The following is a 19,802-nucleotide window of genomic DNA, read 5'->3' as shown; positions in this document are numbered from 1 at the left end:
AGACTCTTCTTGTGTGACTGAACTTCTTTTTTAAGCCTTTTTTCTTCAGTTGTCTCTCTTTTCGACTGATTACTTTACGTGTCTATTTAATCGTTGTACAAGATTTCTGTAACACAAATCTTGGTATGTACATATTATATAATTTAATTGTATATTTAAACTATAAGGTTCAAGGGCTGTGCTTCCGCGAGTTAATGATAAAAGGTCTAAAGTATTGTAATTTTGTAAATATGGTAGATTCTATAAGCCATGTAAAATAAATGGAATATTTATACTTTTCAGGATCAATTTTCAGGTAAAAGATGAGTTGTAAACTTGCCGCAAACAGCACAAACAATGTTAACTTATTATTTTGTATTCATAAGATCAGTTGCGGCTGGTTTATAATTAATAAAGTGACTTTACTGTAAATAGCAATAATTATTTGGATCAGCGCCATCTAGCGGTCTTTATTTTTTGGCCAAAAGTGGCTCCCAAAATTCTGAACCAGAGCAATCAGAAAAAGAGCTATTTAGTCAATTATAAACCAGCCGCAACTTATAACAAAGCTATAAAATCAAAAAATAAGAATACATGTGTTTTTGGCGGCACTTTAACAATCTATCTTATGCTCGAAAATTTATCTTCAAAGGTATAAATACATAGGAGGTAGATTTTTTGGTAGAAAATAGATTGTTAACTTGCCGCCAAAAACACATGTATTTTTGTTTTTTGATTTCATAGCTTCATCAAGAGTTGCGGCTGGTTTATGGTTGACTAAATAGCTCTTTTTCTGATTGCTCTGGTTCAGAATTTTGGGAGCCACTTTTGGCCAAAAAATAAAGACCGCTAGATGGCGCTGATCCAAATAATTATTGCCATTTACGGCAAAGTCACTTTAGTAATTACAAACCAGCCGCAAATAATCTTATAAATAGACGATAAATAGTTGACATTTTTTAGGCTACTTGCGGCAAGTTTACAATATGTCTTTTACCTGTAAATTGACCTCCAAAAGCATACATATTGTACTTATATGGTTTAATAAAATCGACCATATGTGGCACGACTTAGTACTCTTAGTAGTGATACTATAATTACTACACATAACTTAACGTACATCTTACACCTTAGCGTCAACTTGTACTAATTGTAATGATTAATTATATTATTATATATGGTTTGGGCGTTTGGGGCCGACTTTTTGAAAAAAAAGTTGAGAAGAAAAATAACGCTACGTGGCGCTGATCCCCATAATTTACATTAAATTAAACGATCAAACAGATCAAACTCCAAAATATCAGTGAAAATTGAGTAAGATCAAAGAAATTTCGTACTTAGTCGTGTTCAATTGTGAGTAACCCGGTCAGTTTATTTTTACAATTTTTGTTTATTAAAACAATATGCAAATCCTAAAAGTGAGTGTGCTGGTGGTAAATAATTTACGCAAAACGTTTTATTGTGGTTCGAGACTAATGTCAAGCTCAGAATGTGCCAAATCGTTGTTGTACAAAGAGTATGGAGAACCAGCAGATGTTTTACAAATTACTACAGAGAGTCTTACAGCTCCACAAGAAAATGAAGTAACGAAACAAACTTACCATTACTCTTTTCAAGCTTATGATGATATTTATTTAAATATAGTTAACTCGTTGATTGTTTGACAGGTTGTTGTAAAATGGCTTTATGCACCTGTGAACCCAGCTGATATCAACACTATACAGGGAAAATATCCAAGCAAGCCACCTTTACCTGCTGTACCTGGTAACGAAGGTGTGGGTGAAATTGTTGCTGTTGGAACGAATACAAACAATTTTTGTGTTGGGGATAAAGTGGTTCCCAATGGAGCCAATAAAGGAACGTGGAGAACTCATGCTCTATACAAATCTCAAGATATGTACAAGGTAAGTTATTTTATTTCACAACTATTCAATTACACTGTTTGATTTTGTATTATTTTCATAGATAAACAACAATCTTGATACCATAACAGCCAGTATGCTTAATGTCAATCCCTGCACAGCTTACAGAATGTTAAAGGACTTTGTACCTTTAAAGCCAGGTGATACTGTTATTCAGAACGGTGGTAATTCTGCAGTTGGACTTTTTGTTATCCAACTGTGTAGGATATGGGGTTTAAAGAGTGTAAATATTATTAGAAATAGACCAGACGTCCAAGAGTTGAAGGTAAATACTGGTAATTATTAGAATTTGGCTGTGTTGTTGTTATTTTTTGCCAACTCTAAAACGTTTTCTGTTTTAGAACCAACTGTTAGATTTGGGCGCTAATGTTGTCATGACTGAAGAAGAGTTGAGAACGACCACCTTGTTCAAGAGCAAAACATTACCAAAGCCCCAACTAGCCTTGAACTGTGTATGTGGCAAAAATGCTTCAGAGGTTCAAAGACATTTAGATCACGGTGGTATCATGGTGACTTACGGAGCAATGTCCAGAGAGCCTTTGACTGTGCCAGCTTCCTCTTTGATCTTCAAAGTATAAACCAAGAACTTTTTAGTTTAAGTTGCAAGTATTTCTTGATAAAAACATTTTATTTTGATGCAGAACCTTAGCTTCAAGGGCTTCTGGATGACCACATGGACCAATAAAAATGCCAACTCTGAGGAACGCCATAAAATGCTTGATGAGCTTCAGCAACTGTTCATAAATAAAGAACTGAAAGCCCCACCGCATCAACTAGTTTCTTTTTGTAATTACAAGGAGGCAGTTGTAAATGCTCTTAAACCCGGTGGACAAAGCAATGCAAAATACATTTTAGACTTGACGGGTTAATGTGTAAAAATTATTATTATTATTATTATTTTTTATACAAAATAGTGTATACATTTTATTAAGGAATATAAAGTCTGAACAACTATTTTAGTAAATAACAACGTTATAATTTTCTTAAAGCTAAGAACCAACCATAAATTACTATAAACTTTGAAAAATTGAATAAATTTTATGAAACGTTAAACAAGTGGGTGACGATTCAATAGGTAATACATTTACAAGCAAAATCACACAGCATCCAACATGTTCATAATATCCATTTCCTGAGGTCTGGGCGACTGCTCTACGTCCGCGAAGTCGGTATCGATACTCGTGATCAGATTCGTCCTGTAAGCTTCGATGTCCCGAGTCGCCTTGCTCACCAGGTTCCCATCCTCATCCTTGTTGGACGAATCAACGGCCGATTCGTCGGGAGTGCAGCAATCCATTGCAGCTCTGTCATCGTGTCCAAACAATTTCAAGCTGAAGGGTCGCATGGGAGGCGTGTCCTCCTTGCCGAGCTGCTTGGCTAGTGTTTCGATCTCTTGCCTCATCGATTTGTTGCTCACCTCCACAATCGGATGATGGTGATCATGGTGCAAGCTGCGGGTCAGCCTACTGTTGGGCACGAGACCGAAAGTTGGTGAGTAGCTGATGAGAAAAAAAAAACACCGTACGTGACGATTAAAATTTGAAAAAAAAAACACTTCAGCGTGAAAGCCATATGGCTCACAATCAGAGTTGACTTTTGATTCAATAATTATGAGAACTTACATGTTCCTCCCCAACAGAGTAACGCGATTGCCGCAAAAGGACAGCGAGCCCATGACGTTCTCGTCTTCGGAGTAGTCGAGCAGCTTGAAATTCTCCAGCACCTCGCGGCGCTCCTGGTACTTTTCGTTGTACCTCTGGATGAGCCGATTGAAGCTCGTGTCCTCGTTTTGCATGCCAAGCTTCAAAAGCATCGAAACGCGAACGCAGTGGCTCTGGATCTCCGTCAGGCAATCGTCCCTTATACTCCAAATCTCCTTGTAGGTCATACCACCGTAAGTCTGAAATTAATTAAATTTTTGTAATGTATATTATGTCTGATCGAAACAGCTTCGAAATACGATTGCCAACTGACCTCGACGATGTACCGATGGGCATTGTCAACGTAACCGCGCAGCTTCTTGTCCATGACCATGTCGCGTATGGCGTCGAGGTGGTTCAGAGTCGAGAGTATGACTTCACGAGGCCCCGTGGCCGTGGCCAACTGGTACTTCACCATCATGATCATGAGGTCGAACAATTTGTTGCTGCTATTGTCGTCGAGCTTCATTATCGAGCAGAGAGCGACGCGTTCGAGGCTCGTTCGCAGCCACGCCAGCCTCATCAGAGGCCCTCGATCGAACACTACCTCCAATTGCTTTGGATTCAGCAGGGCGCCCGTCACGTCGTTTATCACTGCGATTATTGTTAACATTTTTTTTTTAAACTTTACTTTGAGAATTATGTCGAAACTTTAGTTTTCCACCTACGTTATACCGATTCTATTTGTTTGATTGTTGGTAAAAACAAATGTAATATATGTGCAAAAAATTGGATGATCGTGAACACGCCACAAGAGCGTGGGCTATTTGGCTGTGATGCATTAGCATTCACGTTAAGGACATAATAAAATATAATGTGAGCATCCGGGGTCGCAATAAAACGTTTGCCCGTTTCCGTTTCGGCATTATTTGGGTCGTAAAATACATAAATAGAACGCGGTGTATCATAAAAACAAAATCATCTCGAGATCGAAACTTTTCTTGGTAGTAATAAACAATATACTAGCCTTGAGTCGTTTTTTCGGGACTGATCTTCTGCGCTTGCAATCTCTGCTGCAGCACATACAGCATCTCTCCTCCCATGTTCAGGTATAGGATAGGCGTGGCGCAATAAATCATATCGTTTTATTTGGGAAATTCTCGTTTTTCCTACTCCAGTATACAAAAAGTATATGGTTTCAACACTTGTAGAGGCACTTGTTTTCCTCGGAAGAATGTAAAGCTTTCTCGATTGTTGCCGGGTTCGTTTCCATAACGACCGCACCACTTGGCTTCTTCGTTAACTGCGCAAGTGTATCATTTTTCTTCTCTTTATTGACAGTATCGACAGGATTGTAGGTACGTCAATTGCAAAATTAACACGTATAAATAGAAAAAAAAAAAAAAAAAAAAAAATGAATAAACGTGCAGGTTTTATTGTGTAAAATTTTTTTAATAATTTTTTTTACAAAGAATCGTGCCTTACATCTCGAGGAAAATCAATGTATATTTGATTTTAAGGAGGATGTACAAAATTTATTACGCGCAAAGCATTTTTTAGAAAAAATCAACAACAGAGATAATCCACGCACATTTCACTAGCTTCGTGACGAACACAGTATAACATAATACAAATATTAAAAAAAAATTGTTTGCTCATGACAAAACCATTCAATGACACACGCTTTTTCCCCATTCACGCACACACACCCACAATCAATTAATCAGACAATGGAATAAATTATTAAACGACGGCAAGAAGTAAAAAGGCCAAAGTGAAACAACTGAGCTTCGCGAAAAACGATAGCCGGTGAAAACCCGTGATGTCTGACGCTGACGACGAACAGTTCTGCTGTGGTGTTTGTGCATCCGATGCTGACGTCAGCACGAATTTGATTCTGCCCTCGACTCCGGGGTACACTGGACTCGTGTGATTCACGTAATCCGATAGTATTTCCGCTGTTGTTACGTCTGAAAAAAATACAAATTTTTTTTTCCCCTATTGTTCTCTAAATAGATTTAATATAAAAAAAAATCGGCATGCCGATTGTGATTAATAGCGTCACAGATTATACTTCAAAACTATTGATGATCATGATAAAGATCGATAAAAAATGAGGTATTTAATCGATATACCGATTTTCGAAACACGTTATTTGCCAAGAGCCAATTTACACAATATTACTTTCATGAAATTATCGTTGAAAGGAAAAAAAAAAATCATTGTTTGCATCCAGATTTGGGCACAGTTTCAAACACTTTGGAAGAAAAAAATTTTTTTCCTCAATACAGGGCATTCTTTTTCCTACAAAAAATTTTATACTTAAACACTGAGTAACATTATATTTTAAAACATTTAAAAGTTGTAGAAAAATTGCTTTTGCTGAAAAAAAAAAAATAATAATAATAATAATTTCAAGTACAGCGTTGTAAGCTGTATTTAGAAAAATTCTTTTCAGCAAAAAAATTGTATCGCAAAAAAACTGAAAATCTATCAGAGCCCAAGTCTGTTTGCATTCACGCGAGAATCGTAAAAAAAAAAAAAATAAATAAATAAAAAATAAAATCAATCGTGTGTAAATCCATCACTTACTTAAATTTTTGTAAGTCGTGTTGCGAAGCATTTGAAATCCATCGCCACCGTTGTGCAAAAAATCGGGCATAAGTACGGTGTAAGTGGCGTTCTTTTTGAGGTCCAGATAAGTCGGCACCGTGCACTTGGCACACCGTACCTTCGCCGACACGACTCGCGATCCTTGTGGCTTCGATATGTCGTAGGTGACCTAAAACCAGATGAATTTTTATTGCACTTGCGTCATTTGATCGACACTTTGACGTTCTAAATATACACACATAGATCTATAAATGAGCTTTTTATTGCTATTTTTTTTTTTTTTTTTCAACTCGATGCTAATTGACGGAAAAGTAATTGTGATACTTTAAAGGTATTAACTTGCAATGCAATCATCAGGACGATCAGGTGTGGCGATTTTTTACTTTCACTGGGAGTTTAATTGAGTGGCTATTTTTTGACTATTTAACGTAGCATTGATTAGCTGAATCAACTGCCTCGTACAGAGTTGACTCAAATTGTTAACCAGTTAAATTAAATGTTGGTTGCAGTTTCAAGATATGAAAATAAACTCAAGTTTTATACCATCAGAGAATATGCAAGCGAAATTGAATAAAAAAATGGTATACAATGTTAAACGTATTATTACACAGTAAAAATAAACGGGTGTTTTTAAAGAAAAGTTCAATTTCCGAATTGAACGCAAATTAGAAGCTTTTAGTTAACGACTAGATAAAACGAAACCAATTTTTTTCAAGTACAATCAATGATTAACTTAAAATAAGTGAAAATTCTGAAATTCCACATCAATTATAGATTAGGTACATCTATGCAGGTGTATATTTGTAATTTTGACCTTCGGTAAGTCAGTTCATTCATGACAAATCGTGCTCGGAAAATAATGATTCTTTTTTTATCAAGTCGTTGACTAAATACTTCTAATTTGCCTTCAATTCAAATATAACTTTGTAACAAAGGACAGTCACCACGTCAACATTTTGTAGATGAATTATTTATTAATTTTATTAACAAATCACATTAGAATTTCGTTTGATAGCTTAAATTGTACATGCCATTCGGGGCACTTACTATAATATATGCATACACTTGTTCAACACTAACGGAATATATTAAGTAGTTGTATATTTTTCGCAGTATAATCGCAGATACGATGCATCACGGTAGTCAAGCAATCATCATATGCTTTTTGTAGTTATGCATGGTAGTATTTGCTAATTATTTTTCAAAATGTCGTCGACATTGTTGGCGATTAAGCGGATAAGAATCGCATTAGAGAGAGCATATTGCAGAGATAAGAGAAGTAAAGCGCGTAAAGGTGTACTTATATACTCATTGTGTGCATCGCGAATTTTTACTGCTCGGGACGTGCATGTCACGCTCGTGACGACGCACGTGCATTACGTTTACATTATACGTGAGTACAACACTCGCCTTATACTTTTTTTTCCCCCGATGTCTGTCATTGCGAGGAAAATAATATGTACAATTCTTTGTACGTGTATTTATGCACATCGATTTGTTTCCTCGTAAATGGCACGCTAATTGTTTGATGAAACTTTTTTGGAAAATAAATCGGGTTGCTTGTTTTTGTTGAAAATGAAATAAAAAAAAAAAAAAAAAAAAAAAAAAATTCAACAGGAAATAATAATATCAACTTTCATCCGAGTAAATGACAAGCGAAGACAATTTGATGTTACTAATTAAAAATAAGCGATGGACAGGTTTGTGATAAGGACTGTACGGTTTTTTATCTTTATCATATCAGACCGAAAACTTTAATGATAATAGCGAATTATATTCTCCGCTCGAAGCCTTGTAATCGCACTGAAGAAAAAAAAATCTGCAAAGAAATTGCGACAGTTGAAAAGTATTAAAAATTGAAATGAAATTCAATTATTATTCCAAACAATCCATTTGATAAGGGTGAAATGATATATACCTGCGTTTGGAACTATTTTCGTAGAAACGCATCAAGATTTTTTTATTCGCTTGGTAATACTCTCGTGCGCCAATATTATACTTTCAATCAGTTAGAAACTAATTGTAACTATAATAAGTAAAATTGTCACCATCACGCACCTGAATTCCGGAATACTGAAGGAAGCATCCCCCATGGCCGGTCTCGTTCTGGCTGATCCTGTCATGGACGCTCCACTCCAGCGCCTCCATGAGCGTCTCCGCCTTCACGTATACCTTGAAAACCCGCGAACCGTAAGGCAACGCGGTGACCACGTCGTCCTTCGACACCTTGTTCTCGTTCGTCGCCACTATGGACGTCCTTATACCCCCAGCCTGATAGATGGCTATCGGCGCGTCCGTCCAGCCAATCTCCCCGTCGTACAACTTGGTGTTCTAATTTTTTTTTTTTTTTCAATACAATTTACGCAATATGGTTACAAGTAACAAAAAACTGATACTGGTCCACAGGTCGTCTCTACGCCTCTGAACCAAATTTGAAAAAAAAGAGTAAGAAAGAAATGGCCAATTTACCCAGTAAATCATAGCGTCGGTCACTAGGTTGCCAAAGTTGCACTCATAGAGCCGGCAGCTCTTCTCGTTCCCGTTGATCAGCACCTTGGTCTTGCCCACCTCCTCGGTCGTCCAATTTTTCACGGCCTCGGCCCACCTGGACACCTCCTCCTCGACGTCCTTGGCTTTGGGAATGCTAGCGTTTACCAGTACGGGCTGGCCCTCGATCCTCGTTATCTCGCCATCCGCGTCAAAGTCCATCTCCAGATTCCCGAGGTACTTGGTGTACGCGAACGCCTGCGCGACGTACACCTTCCGTCCACTCGGCTGTGTCACGACGTAGGGGTAGGGTCCCTCGGGCACCTCGATGTCCGGCTGGGGCCCGTTGTAGAGGAAAGTGTTGGTGTGGCCACCGATCACGAGGTCCACGTCCTCGACTTCGCGGCCGATTCGCTTGTCGGCCTCGAAGCCCGAGTGGCCCAAGGCTATTATTATACGGCATCCCTGAGCTTTGAGACGTTGGGCCTCTTCGCGGATGGCCGGCACCTCGTCAAAAAATTTTACGTTACGCGGCTGCGACAGCGTCATGGTGTCCGGGGTCAGGTAGCCGATCACGCCGATTTGGCGGCCCCTAGCCGTCAGGACGAACGATTTCATTAGCTGCTTGGCCGCTCTCAGGTCTGGCTCGCCGGAAAAGTCCAGGTTGGCCGCGACAATCGGAAAGCTCGCATTTTGCAAAAATGGCACCAGACCGTCGGGGCCCTGGTCGAACTCGTGGTTGCCCAAACTCTGTGGTCGATCGGATTTTTTTTGATTATATAGGTGCCTTTTTTGATGCGTGGACGAATTTAACTCCGAAGGAATTGCGACGTGCAACCCGAGGATCGTTGAGCAACTTACGTAATGTGCATGTGTTATACTGCGAGCGACGCACTTTTTTAATCCGAATAAAAGTGAAACTTTACTCCCGATTGTAGATTTTACTCCAAAAAGTTGCCGATTTTCCACTCATTCCGCGGCTGTTTCGCTTTTATTTTCCTCTCGCTGTGCTAGGCTGTCTCTCGATAAAAGACATTCAAAGAACTTTGGTAATGAGAAACGGAAGGAAAAAGAAAAAACGAGCACAAAGCGCTGGGTCGAAAAAGAATCCGAGCCTTTATCTATTTTAAGCCTGCACCTTTCGTATTTTTCAGGGACGCGTGTCTGTCAAAAATAACACGGTCCTAAGCTCCCGTGCACCGAAAGATTCACGTCTCGGCGACAGCTTTTTTCACGCTTTATACCTGTAGAGGAAAAGATATACAAAAAATAAAAAATGAAAGATACCCACCGCTACGTCCGGCTTGAGGATGTTGAGGAACCTCGCGACGATCTTCCACTTGTACAGGGTGAAGAGCCTGGAGCCGAGGTAAGTGTCCCCGGCGTTCAAGAAGAAGGTGGGAAGGTATTTGGGCGCTTCGTCTCTCATTTGTCGGATCAGAGTGGCCATTCTGGCGAAGCCACCGTAACAGCTCAGGTGCTTCTTTTCGGCCTCGCTGCAGATCGTGTTGCGCTTTGAAATCTCCTCGAATCTGATAAATACACGCAATTGAGCCATATGTTTCGGATTTTGTCGCGGGTGGGTGCCCTTTCGCGAGGCAGAAACTACGAAAATTTTCAATTACGAGCAAAAGCTTTCAAACGTGTGTGTGTGTGAATCCAATTGTGTTAATGCACCACAGTAATGTTAATTAATCAATCGATCTATAGAAAAATCAATATGACATCTATCCTCTATTTAACAAGTTTTGCGAAATCAAACATATTTTAATGGCACCAATTGATGTGAAAAAGTGGAAGTACGTTTACATACAAGTGTGTTCCATACGCATAATGTGAACACTGATTTTATTATTTTTTTAAAAGTTAATTGGCACTAATGTAAGGCAATTTATAAAAATATGACGATTTTGACTTGATTATTTTAAAAAATGTCACCCATCAAAGCATCCTATCTGAAATGTACGTACTAATTAAAGGTTGAATATCATTCGTACAATTGCAACCACTGCAACGAATTTGCAGTATACTAAAAATTGTCACCCTACTTTGGGTATCAACTTTTTTTTTGCGAGAATGACTTTTCGCACTAAAGGTTAAGAACTGTCTCAAAATCAGGTGATGTGTTTCTTTTGTGATGTCAATCAATGTTAAAACCGTTGTGTTATCAAAAGTACACGAAAATCATTGTTTGCGCTTCATTATCTCGCAAGTGGAGCACTTGTATGCAAATTAAAATAAGAAAAAAAAGCTATAAATAAATAAATAAATAAATAAACTGCAGTAGACTTCGTAATAAGTTGTTTCCTGGTGCGTCCGAAGAATAATATGCACTTGTAAGCTCAACTATAACGATAAAAACGAAGCGAACTAATAAATTAAGTAAACACGTGAGTCCTTGGGCGATTCATTTTGCGGTAAACTCTGACATTTTTATTGGCAATGAAAATATATTGATGCAACCTCGGAAAAAATAACAAGTAAACGCTGAAAAATCAAATTTTCCCAAAATAACAAGAAGTACGATAGCGATTTAAAGATGTTCTCTATTACATGCTCACTATATCAATGACATAAAATTTAGGTGAATAATATACAAGTAGGACTACCACACAAACAAAAAACTTACCTGTGCTATTTTAATGATATTAGCATTTGAAAAGTCATGTTAATTAGCGGACTATGTTATTAGATATTAATAAAGATGAATGATGAAATACTCATAAATAAAAGAGCATAATCTGTCATTTGCAAAAAAAAATCGTTAAATGATTTTCCATTCAATAAGTTTATCTAATAAATTGATAGATTGTGAGCGCATACAATTTAATAGTGACAAAATCAGGATTTTTGAATATTTTTATTTATTTAGAGGTTAACACTTTTTATATGTAAATAGTAAAATCTTTGAATTTTAAATTAATGCCCGAGAAACAAATCGACTAAAGGAGGATTATCAGTTGTGTTTTTTTAAAATATTTTATTTAAAACGTTTCCGCAATAATTATCAGTGCGATAGGAAGTTAAACACAACTTCATCGATAGGACCCTCAATTGTCCACAGGGCAAGAGTCTCATTAAGCTAGCCAATGGAGTTATTTAGATAATTACAAAGGAGTTTTACGAAAACGTATGGTTTCGTCAACTCGTATCGCTCTCTCGAATTTTAAATAAAAAAATTTTCACGATAAAGCGATAAGACATACGCAAATTATCTGTCGTAACTGCATGTATTAGCACTAAGTACAATCCACGTAGCACGTGAAAACAACGCCGATCGCAACTTTTTGGCATGGCGGGATCGGATGATCAAAGAAATCGTTCGAATCGTTAAAAAAACGAAAAAAGGCCCCAAAAGGGATGCCATCGCACGAGACACGCAACCCCTTTAAATAACCCGTACCTACAGTCTTGTATTTTTATTTGCCGATTTGCGCGCACGAAAAATCTATACAAGTGCACACGCGTACGTTACCGATCTCGCTCTTCGAGCAGCGAAACGAAATTTCGAGTGCTTACCTCGCGTGCATGTCATTCGTGTGGATGATTCGCACAGTCAGCTTGTCATCCGCTGGCGCTGCCTCGGACACCCAAATCGCGATCGTCGCCAGCACCAACAAAACTTGGCCCTTTCGAGACTTTGCACCCATTTTTTGTTGTTGCTGCCAAAATTTACCACATGCGATGAGAATCAATTTATAAAAAATACAGGCAAAACATGCACGTGTACGCGAATTTCCGAATTATAAAATAAAATAATGTTTCCGAAGCCCGTCCGTCGAAGACGGGTCACCGAGGCGCGCCGAGCCAGACTGATATATTTTTCGGAGGAGTTAGCGCACCGCCTGTGTACCCATTAGGTATATAGTGGACCCGTGCGCCACGCGCTCCAAGGCTCACTGCACTGCACTTTAAAGTTCGGAGAGCTCTCGGTTGTCGTATACATAAATATATATCTACCTATACACGCTCTAAAGTGTACAATATACGCACGAGAGCACTCGCGCGCGGGCGCTGCTTTTCGAAATGATTAGACGTTCGTACATGTCACCCATCCCTCTCTCGCGAGCTGTATCTTTTTTTTTTCCACTCGCGAGTATATACAGATGGAACGAGGAGTGTTTTTTTTTCTCTCATCCTTTTTCCACGCTGTATAAAATTGACGTGATTTTTTTACCCGCAGTTTGGTTTTCGGCCGGTTCGGAATTTTTGACGCGCGTGCGAATAATTACGCGTATTTCAATTGTTCGAGACGAAGCACCTGCTTCGGTAACTCAAAACTACCTTTTTTTGGTACGATTTTTTTTTTTTTTTCATGGTGACATTTAAAAAACAGAGTTAATTAAATATTTGTTGACTTGTTATACAACACGATGTATTATGAACATTTGTTACCTTGTGAAAAATACGGTAAGGTTGAGAAATTGTGTTTTTTCTCGTCAACCCAAGGATAATATTGGTGTCAGTGAGACGCGATTGTACTTAAAAAAATATATATTCATTACTCTTGCTTGATTGCTCATAAATAGATCTAGTACTTCGTTATTTTTACAATTTACACCAGTATCAGATAAAATAATTTAATTAATAATAATAATAAAAAAAAGTGGGAACGATCACGCGCAACGATAGTGTACTAGAACTGACGTAAAGTGATGGAAAACAAAAATGATGTTATTAATGCATGATTCGTAATCACGGTTTTTTTGTTTACGACATTTTTAGACGTATATAAAATACGCTATTAGCTAGTGGCGATATTTCGTAAACTGTACGGTGACCTCACTTGGGTGGAAAATAAACCACTTTTTGCGACGTAAATTATTTTGATTGATTTCCTGATCTTGTCTGCCGGATAGCCGAAAATCAAGCTTGTAATCCAGCGGTACCAGATTTAACTCGACACATTCACGTAAGCCACTCGAGTGAATGAGCTTCGTATAATGAAATTCGTAAATAGATTGTTATGATTGTTGAAACGCGAAACTAACGTATACAAAACTGTTTTTCATTGGATTGATTTTTAATACATATCCAGCTTATTTCAAAATATTAATTGATTCGTTTGATTTTTATCAATTTCTTTATTTTTCTGTTATTGCAAGCACGCCGTGCATATATACATCATAATCAAACAAACAAATTGTTTCTATTAATTTTTTTTTTTTTTTTTTTTTTTTATCTACATTAAGTAAACAATACAGGATGAGTATATGTCTTTTGTAAGAAAAGGTAAAATTTAAAATTGAACACAATCAAGAACAGCTAACGGCTTAATATTATAAAAACAGAATTATTTTATTCTGAGTACGATTTATCATAGACGACTAATTTACGAAAGGTCAAAATTCTGTCTGCACACGTGCAAGTACCTAAAAACTGTAGGCATACAACTGAATTGGCCTTAAAGTTGTTTTAGCGCGTATTATAGCGTTAAATGAGTAAAACTGTAAATGCAACCAAGTTTTTTTTTTCTTACCGCTCGATCGATTTATGCAGCAATAGAAAAAATCTGGTAACAGCTTCAAAGTAGGAAGAAATAAATTTTTCTCAATGCTAAACGTTCGTATCAGCAGCGAACGTAAAAAGTGCATTGCTACATAATACTTTAGAGTTAGAAAATTAATACGACATATGTACATAAGAGGTACCTGTGACTTTGTAAACCATCATATAATTTTAATTATAATCCTGTAATTATGCACCATATACGATTGTTAGCAACATTATGTTATAAAATCAATAAATCAAAAAGATAAAATCCGTGTGTATGGCAAAATTGGATGACTGTTATAGACGAAGGATAATTTTTCATTTTATCGCGCTTTGAGGTCACTTCAACATCGTAAAACACGCAATATGAGAAAAATGTGACATTTCCTATTCTTCAATTTATGCTGTAGACTTGTACAGCCAACAACGAAGACAAGATACACGCAACGTCGCAATTGATCGAATTTAGTTAAGTCTCATGGGATCACAAAACAAAGGATTGACTCGGGAGAAGAACAAAGCTGTTTTGGAGAAAAAAAAAAAAAAAAAAAAAAACCTATGATGGATGATCGCGAGCTCAGGAAAGAAGAGAAGAATAAAGTTTCATCAGAGTATAGTCTTATCACACTGCGCGCATATAGTACATAGGATATTGAGGCTCGGACACGTGCTTACATGCACAGCTGGCCACATAGCGTCTGTTGTGTGTCGGAGAGGCTTTTATTTATGTGCGTGCACGCGGTACAAATATTTACGTCTCCCTTTTCTGTACCGCTAGAGATCGCATTTGTGTTCCTCGAGTCGTCGACTTACGGTGTAAGTTTCGAGCCAACTCTTTCAATTTGCGCTCAACAGATCACACCCTTTCGAAGATTTCTGTCAAATTTTCATCAACAAAGTTCCCTTTGATTTTTAAACATCCTTTGCATAAACAGTCAATTTTTTTTTTTTTTTTTTAAATACATATATTGTGATCTGAGCCCATAAACATTGTTACAAAGTGGTAAGTGAGTTTTTACTCTTACAGTTGAACCTCGAGCAAAATAGCATTTGATTATTATTTTATTTTTTTATTTTTCTTCTCAAGCTCGCTAGTAAAAACGTAAATAAATGCTTATCTCTCGATTGTCCATACTCTTCGCCTCTGTGTCTAAGAGATTTATATGTGTATACGTATACATTGGGGTATCGTACACACGCGACACATAACGAAGCGTCACTTTATGCCAATTTATTTAAACGAGACGCGGTGTTACGTTTCCTGTGGCTGGAAAACGGTGGCCCAAGGCCGCGAAAAATTAAGCGTGTCCTATTCGGCCCGAGAGACAAAGATCAAAGAAACCGAGCACCATGTGTGCGACGTGCAAAAATATTTCGTTGTGCCATTGTGATTTATCGCGCGTTGTTATTCGGTATACTTACGCGTGTTGACCAACTTGAAGTTTCGTACAATCGCTCGAAACTATTTTTTTTTACTCTTATCTCCGTGTGAATCTAAATGACGAATAGATCATTAAATGTGTGTGATTACTATTTTCATTCATTTTTTTTCAATTCAATTAACACGGGCACACGTTCACACCGAAAATACGCCCAAAAGAAGCTATTTTAAAATCTACGATTATACAATAGTCAAAGAAGCATAACTTGAGTTGACTCTTATCGACTGTTGAGTCGAGATAAGCTCCATTTTGATAAAAGTGAGGAACGCGGCTTGATCACTTATTTCATGAAAATACGTAATAGTATAAAAATGGCCTAGTTTCGGTACTCTTTTTATCGCGTGAATACAATTACATTTTTTTATCACTCAAAACTTTAGATTCTGACCCACTCGATTGATTATTATATTTAGTTATCTTATTTTGGTGAAATACAAAAAAGTTCGGTTTCCGCATTATCTTTCAGAACATTTCCACACACAAACTCCACAACTGTCATCATGTCCTGGAATCTGGGACTACTTTACATTGGTGCCATTATTTTCTGCGTCAGCAACGCGTTCACGGTCACCGTCCACCCGCTGCAGGACAAATACTTTGAACTGTCCGTCATCCACTTCAACGACTTTCACGCTAGGTAAGGGATGGAAATTTGACTGATCCCAAAAATGCCACGATCAAAGTAATGACGGTCACGGGATCGGTTTCGACACGTGTATATTGTGTATAGGTTCGTCGAAACCAGTGCTGTGTCCGGCACTTGTCGTAAAACCGACGAATGCATAGCCGGTCTCGCGCGCCTGTTGACAGAAAGTCGGAAACTCATGAGGGAACGACCAAACGCCATTTTTCTCAACGCCGGGGATCACTACATGGGCACTCTATGGTACAATGTCCACACTTGGAACGCCACCGTTTACTTTCTCAACAAACTACCTCACGATGCCATAGTGCGTACTTATCATTTCAACTTGACAATTATATTGTGTTATTGTATCCATTTATGTTTGGCAGAACGTAGGGAACCACGACTTTGACGATGGCATTGAGGGCCTCGTACCTTTCCTTCAGCGGTTCAACAAACCGGTCGTTGTGACAAATATCGACGATAGCGAAGAACCGACCATTCAGGTATACAAATTTCAAATGATGATTTACATTTTATTATTTTCGTATTGATACATTTTTACGATGTTCCAGGGTTACTTTAAAAACAGCACGATTATCACGAGAGGGAACCAGAGAATCGGTGTCATTGGCGTGATTTTGCAAAGCACCAGTGTAAGCTGTTATCGATCCAAGTTATACATGAAAATGACAAAGTACACAAATTAATGTCATTGAAGTAGAGAATTTTCCTTTTCCAGACATTGGCAAAAACTGGAAAATTGAAGTTTCTGGACGAAATCGAGTCGGTGAATGCCGAAGCCGCGAGACTGAAGGCCAAGGGGGTCGACATAATCATAGTTTTGAGCCACTGCGGCCTGGACGTGGACCGAAAAATCGCTGCCAATTGCCCGGATATCGACGTCATCGTTGGCGGTCACAGCCACACGTTTTTGTACACTGGTAAGACGACTTGTATTTCTTAACTTGGTTGGCAAAAAACGTCCAATGTCCCGTAATTGCATATCGAAAGGTACTCCACCGTTCAATGACAAACCCGAAGATGAGTATCCGGTTGTTGTCAAGCAGAATCGAACTGACCGGACGGTACTGATAGTTCAAGCGGCGGCTTTCACAAAGTATTTGGGGAACTTGACGGTGTGGTTCGACTCGCGAGGCGAAGTCGCCGACTGGGAGGGAAATCCAATATTATTGGACAAAAAAATCGTACAAGGCAAGTGATACATCATACTCATGTGCCAGGTTGTACTGGTGGTATACAATTGTACATTTGAAAATACGTGTTTCGATAGATCCTGAACTTCTGGAAGAACTGAAGCCTTGGCAGGAAGCTGTGGACGCAAAGGGTTTGGTCCAAGTGGGCGTGACCAAGTCCTTCCTGAACGGGACGTACTGTCGCGCTGAGGAGTGCAATTTGGCCAATCTCATAACGGATGCGATGGTTTATGCGGTGAATTTTTTTCAGCTTCAGATTTGTTGCGAAATTTGTACTTATCACGTAGTTATTCGTGCTTTGTCATGCATTTAGTACGTCAATAAATCAGATAATCCAAATTATTGGACGTACGCCGCCATAAGTTGCACAAACGCTGGAGGAGTGAGAAATGACATTTTACCAGGCCCAATTACTTATGGTGACGTAGCTACTGTGCAGCCGTTCGACAACACGTGGGACGTAGTCGAACTGAAGGGCGAGGATCTCCGCACTGTAAGTACATATATTTTATTTTTTTTATCTTAATTGATTTATTATTATTATTATTTTCGATCTCTATCTCGTCACACGAGCCTGTGATAAATAAAAAAAAAAAAAAAATTTGTCAGACCCTTGAAGAATCAGTTGCGTTTAGTAAGAACCCAAAACGGTTCTGGGGAGCTCGTTTTCTGCAGTGGTCTGGAGTCAGGGTAGTTTATAATCTCACCAAACCTGCCTACTCTCGTATAGTCAATGTCAAAGTCAGGTAAGCGCGTAACCATTATAATAAAATTTTTTCATAAACAATATAACCAACCAAACAAATATTTTCGTGTGTAGATGTCAAAAGTGTTCTCAGCCAGTTTTTGAAGTTCTGCACGATGACGAGTGGTACAGGCTGATACTTCCAACTTTTGTGCTGAATCAAGGTGACAATATAACGACAATAGCTATGAAACAACGTAATCATCAAATTGGTCGCCTCGACGTTCCACAAGTTATTAATTACATTGAAAAAATCTCACCCGTAGATTATAAAGTCGATGGAAGGCTTACTTTGCTCGGCAATTGTTGCGGTTGACAAACTTTGTAAATACGAAATAAACTTTTTGACGCTAAAATATCATGCGTTTTACAATATTTTCAGGTTGAAGGTTTCTCTAGTAAAAAATTACTTCCTATAGATCTATCATTTACATCAACTTATTGCAAAACCCGTAAATTCAATAACAACTGGATTTTGAAGCTCATGTTACGTCCGATCATCAAATTTTCCCAAAATTCCATTCACAACCCGTTTTTCTTTCCTCAACGGCTTACATATCACTTCAAGGTACACGCCATCCAATTAGTCCCTAAAATTTTCCACTCGCTTCCTTTATCACTCACCATAGTTGCAACTGAGGTGCATGCTAATATTAGCCCTTTTTGACATTTGCCTTCGAAGTTTTTACTTTTTCCAATAAAGGACGTACGCACACCTCAAACCCAGGTGGCCAAACAATAGTTTTATTTTATTTTAAGCTACAAAACTAACTAATGTAAGTTATTTTTATTAATATTATTGCATGTAATTTTATTTTCCGTAAGCTTTGTTACGCGGAAAGAACAGCGGCATCTTTCAAACAAACATTCTTATTCCCCTAAAATTAATTAGCCATCGTTATCATACCGTCTTAACTATTTCTATTGTCTTTTTTTTGTATTGCGAAAAGAATAGCGGCGTCTTATCAACAAACATTCTTATCCCCCAAACTTTAACGAACAAATTTTTTTTCCCGAACTCTAATCAAAATCTTGCACACGAGTCGTTCTTACACAATTTCCGGAGCGTTAAATTTTTTTCGGTCGCGTAGGTCTCCACCACTTAAAACGATACATAAGCCGGGCACCTACCCGTAAAGAGCAGTTTTTACAGTTGATCAGCAGGTAGTTGGACGATACCATAAGAGCCTCCACCCTCGGATCGACCGCCACCTCCAGTAACCTCATCTGCCAGATTCACCAGTGCTCGGAGAGCCTTACGCCTTCGTCATCTGCCACGTCAACCCCTTTTTTTTCCTAATCATTTATAACTCGTTGCTTCGCCGTCACAGGACATCACCAGAAGAGACTAAGTGCAAAGATAAAATAAAAAGTACGGAAATTTACTTCAACTCGTGTTCTGGAAAACGAACCGGGACGCGGTATTTATGAGGCTCTTTTACCGTCAAGCTTGAATCAGATGGCGCCAGGGCACGTCGCGGCTGTCATGGCCGTCTCACTCACACAACATTACTTTTCAGCATTGTATGTACATAGGAAATTAAAGTGTAGTGGTAAAGCGGAATATTTGAAATTTTGAAATGAATAAGGAAGACAAGAAAGAATATTATGGGAGCTTAAAAGTTTCAGAATTGAAAAA

At 38.3% G+C, this 19,802-nt stretch overlaps 4 protein-coding genes across 4 annotated transcripts; 2 read left to right on the top strand and 2 right to left on the bottom strand.

The window, feature by feature from the left end:
* The first annotated feature begins 1,180 nt into the window (after positions 1–1,180).
* LOC106646634 (enoyl-[acyl-carrier-protein] reductase, mitochondrial) lies at positions 1,181–2,916 on the top strand. Its single transcript, XM_014362713.2, has 5 exons — positions 1,181–1,562; positions 1,647–1,883; positions 1,945–2,166; positions 2,243–2,473; positions 2,543–2,916. The coding sequence occupies exons 1-5, from the start codon at positions 1,383–1,385 to the stop codon at positions 2,768–2,770; spliced, it is 1,098 nt and encodes a 365-aa protein (XP_014218199.2). The 5' UTR covers positions 1,181–1,382; the 3' UTR covers positions 2,771–2,916.
* OSCP1 (Organic solute carrier partner 1) lies at positions 2,858–4,826 on the bottom strand. The gene is made up of 4 exons (XM_014362644.2): positions 4,569–4,826; positions 3,876–4,195; positions 3,524–3,801; positions 2,858–3,400 (listed from the first exon to the last, which is right to left on the bottom strand). Exons 1-4 carry the CDS (start codon positions 4,678–4,680, stop codon positions 2,998–3,000), a joined length of 1,113 nt encoding a protein of 370 aa, XP_014218130.2. The 5' UTR covers positions 4,681–4,826; the 3' UTR covers positions 2,858–2,997.
* A 139-nt stretch (positions 4,827–4,965) lies between these two features.
* Positions 4,966–12,522, bottom strand: LOC106646588 (protein 5NUC). Its single transcript, XM_014362643.2, has 6 exons — positions 12,161–12,522; positions 9,933–10,173; positions 8,624–9,391; positions 8,213–8,485; positions 6,134–6,323; positions 4,966–5,511 (listed from the first exon to the last, which is right to left on the bottom strand). Exons 1-6 carry the CDS (start codon positions 12,289–12,291, stop codon positions 5,285–5,287), a joined length of 1,830 nt encoding a protein of 609 aa, XP_014218129.2. The 5' UTR covers positions 12,292–12,522; the 3' UTR covers positions 4,966–5,284.
* A 3,529-nt stretch (positions 12,523–16,051) lies between these two features.
* LOC106646583 (apyrase) lies at positions 16,052–18,789 on the top strand. The gene is made up of 10 exons (XM_089597321.1): positions 16,052–16,213; positions 16,307–16,526; positions 16,591–16,707; positions 16,777–16,857; positions 16,944–17,145; positions 17,216–17,416; positions 17,496–17,653; positions 17,732–17,911; positions 18,028–18,164; positions 18,239–18,789. Exons 1-10 carry the CDS (start codon positions 16,077–16,079, stop codon positions 18,477–18,479), a joined length of 1,674 nt encoding a protein of 557 aa, XP_089453447.1. The 5' UTR covers positions 16,052–16,076; the 3' UTR covers positions 18,480–18,789.
* The last annotated feature ends 1,013 nt before the right edge of the window (positions 18,790–19,802 follow it).

This window comes from Copidosoma floridanum, unplaced genomic scaffold, assembly GCF_036245765.1.
Source record: "Copidosoma floridanum isolate Cflo_tuat_1 unplaced genomic scaffold, Cflo_Japanese_pri ptg000032l, whole genome shotgun sequence".
Classification (NCBI taxonomy): Eukaryota; Metazoa; Arthropoda; class Insecta; order Hymenoptera; family Encyrtidae; genus Copidosoma; species Copidosoma floridanum.
This window is presented reverse-complemented; position numbering and strand designations above follow the sequence as displayed.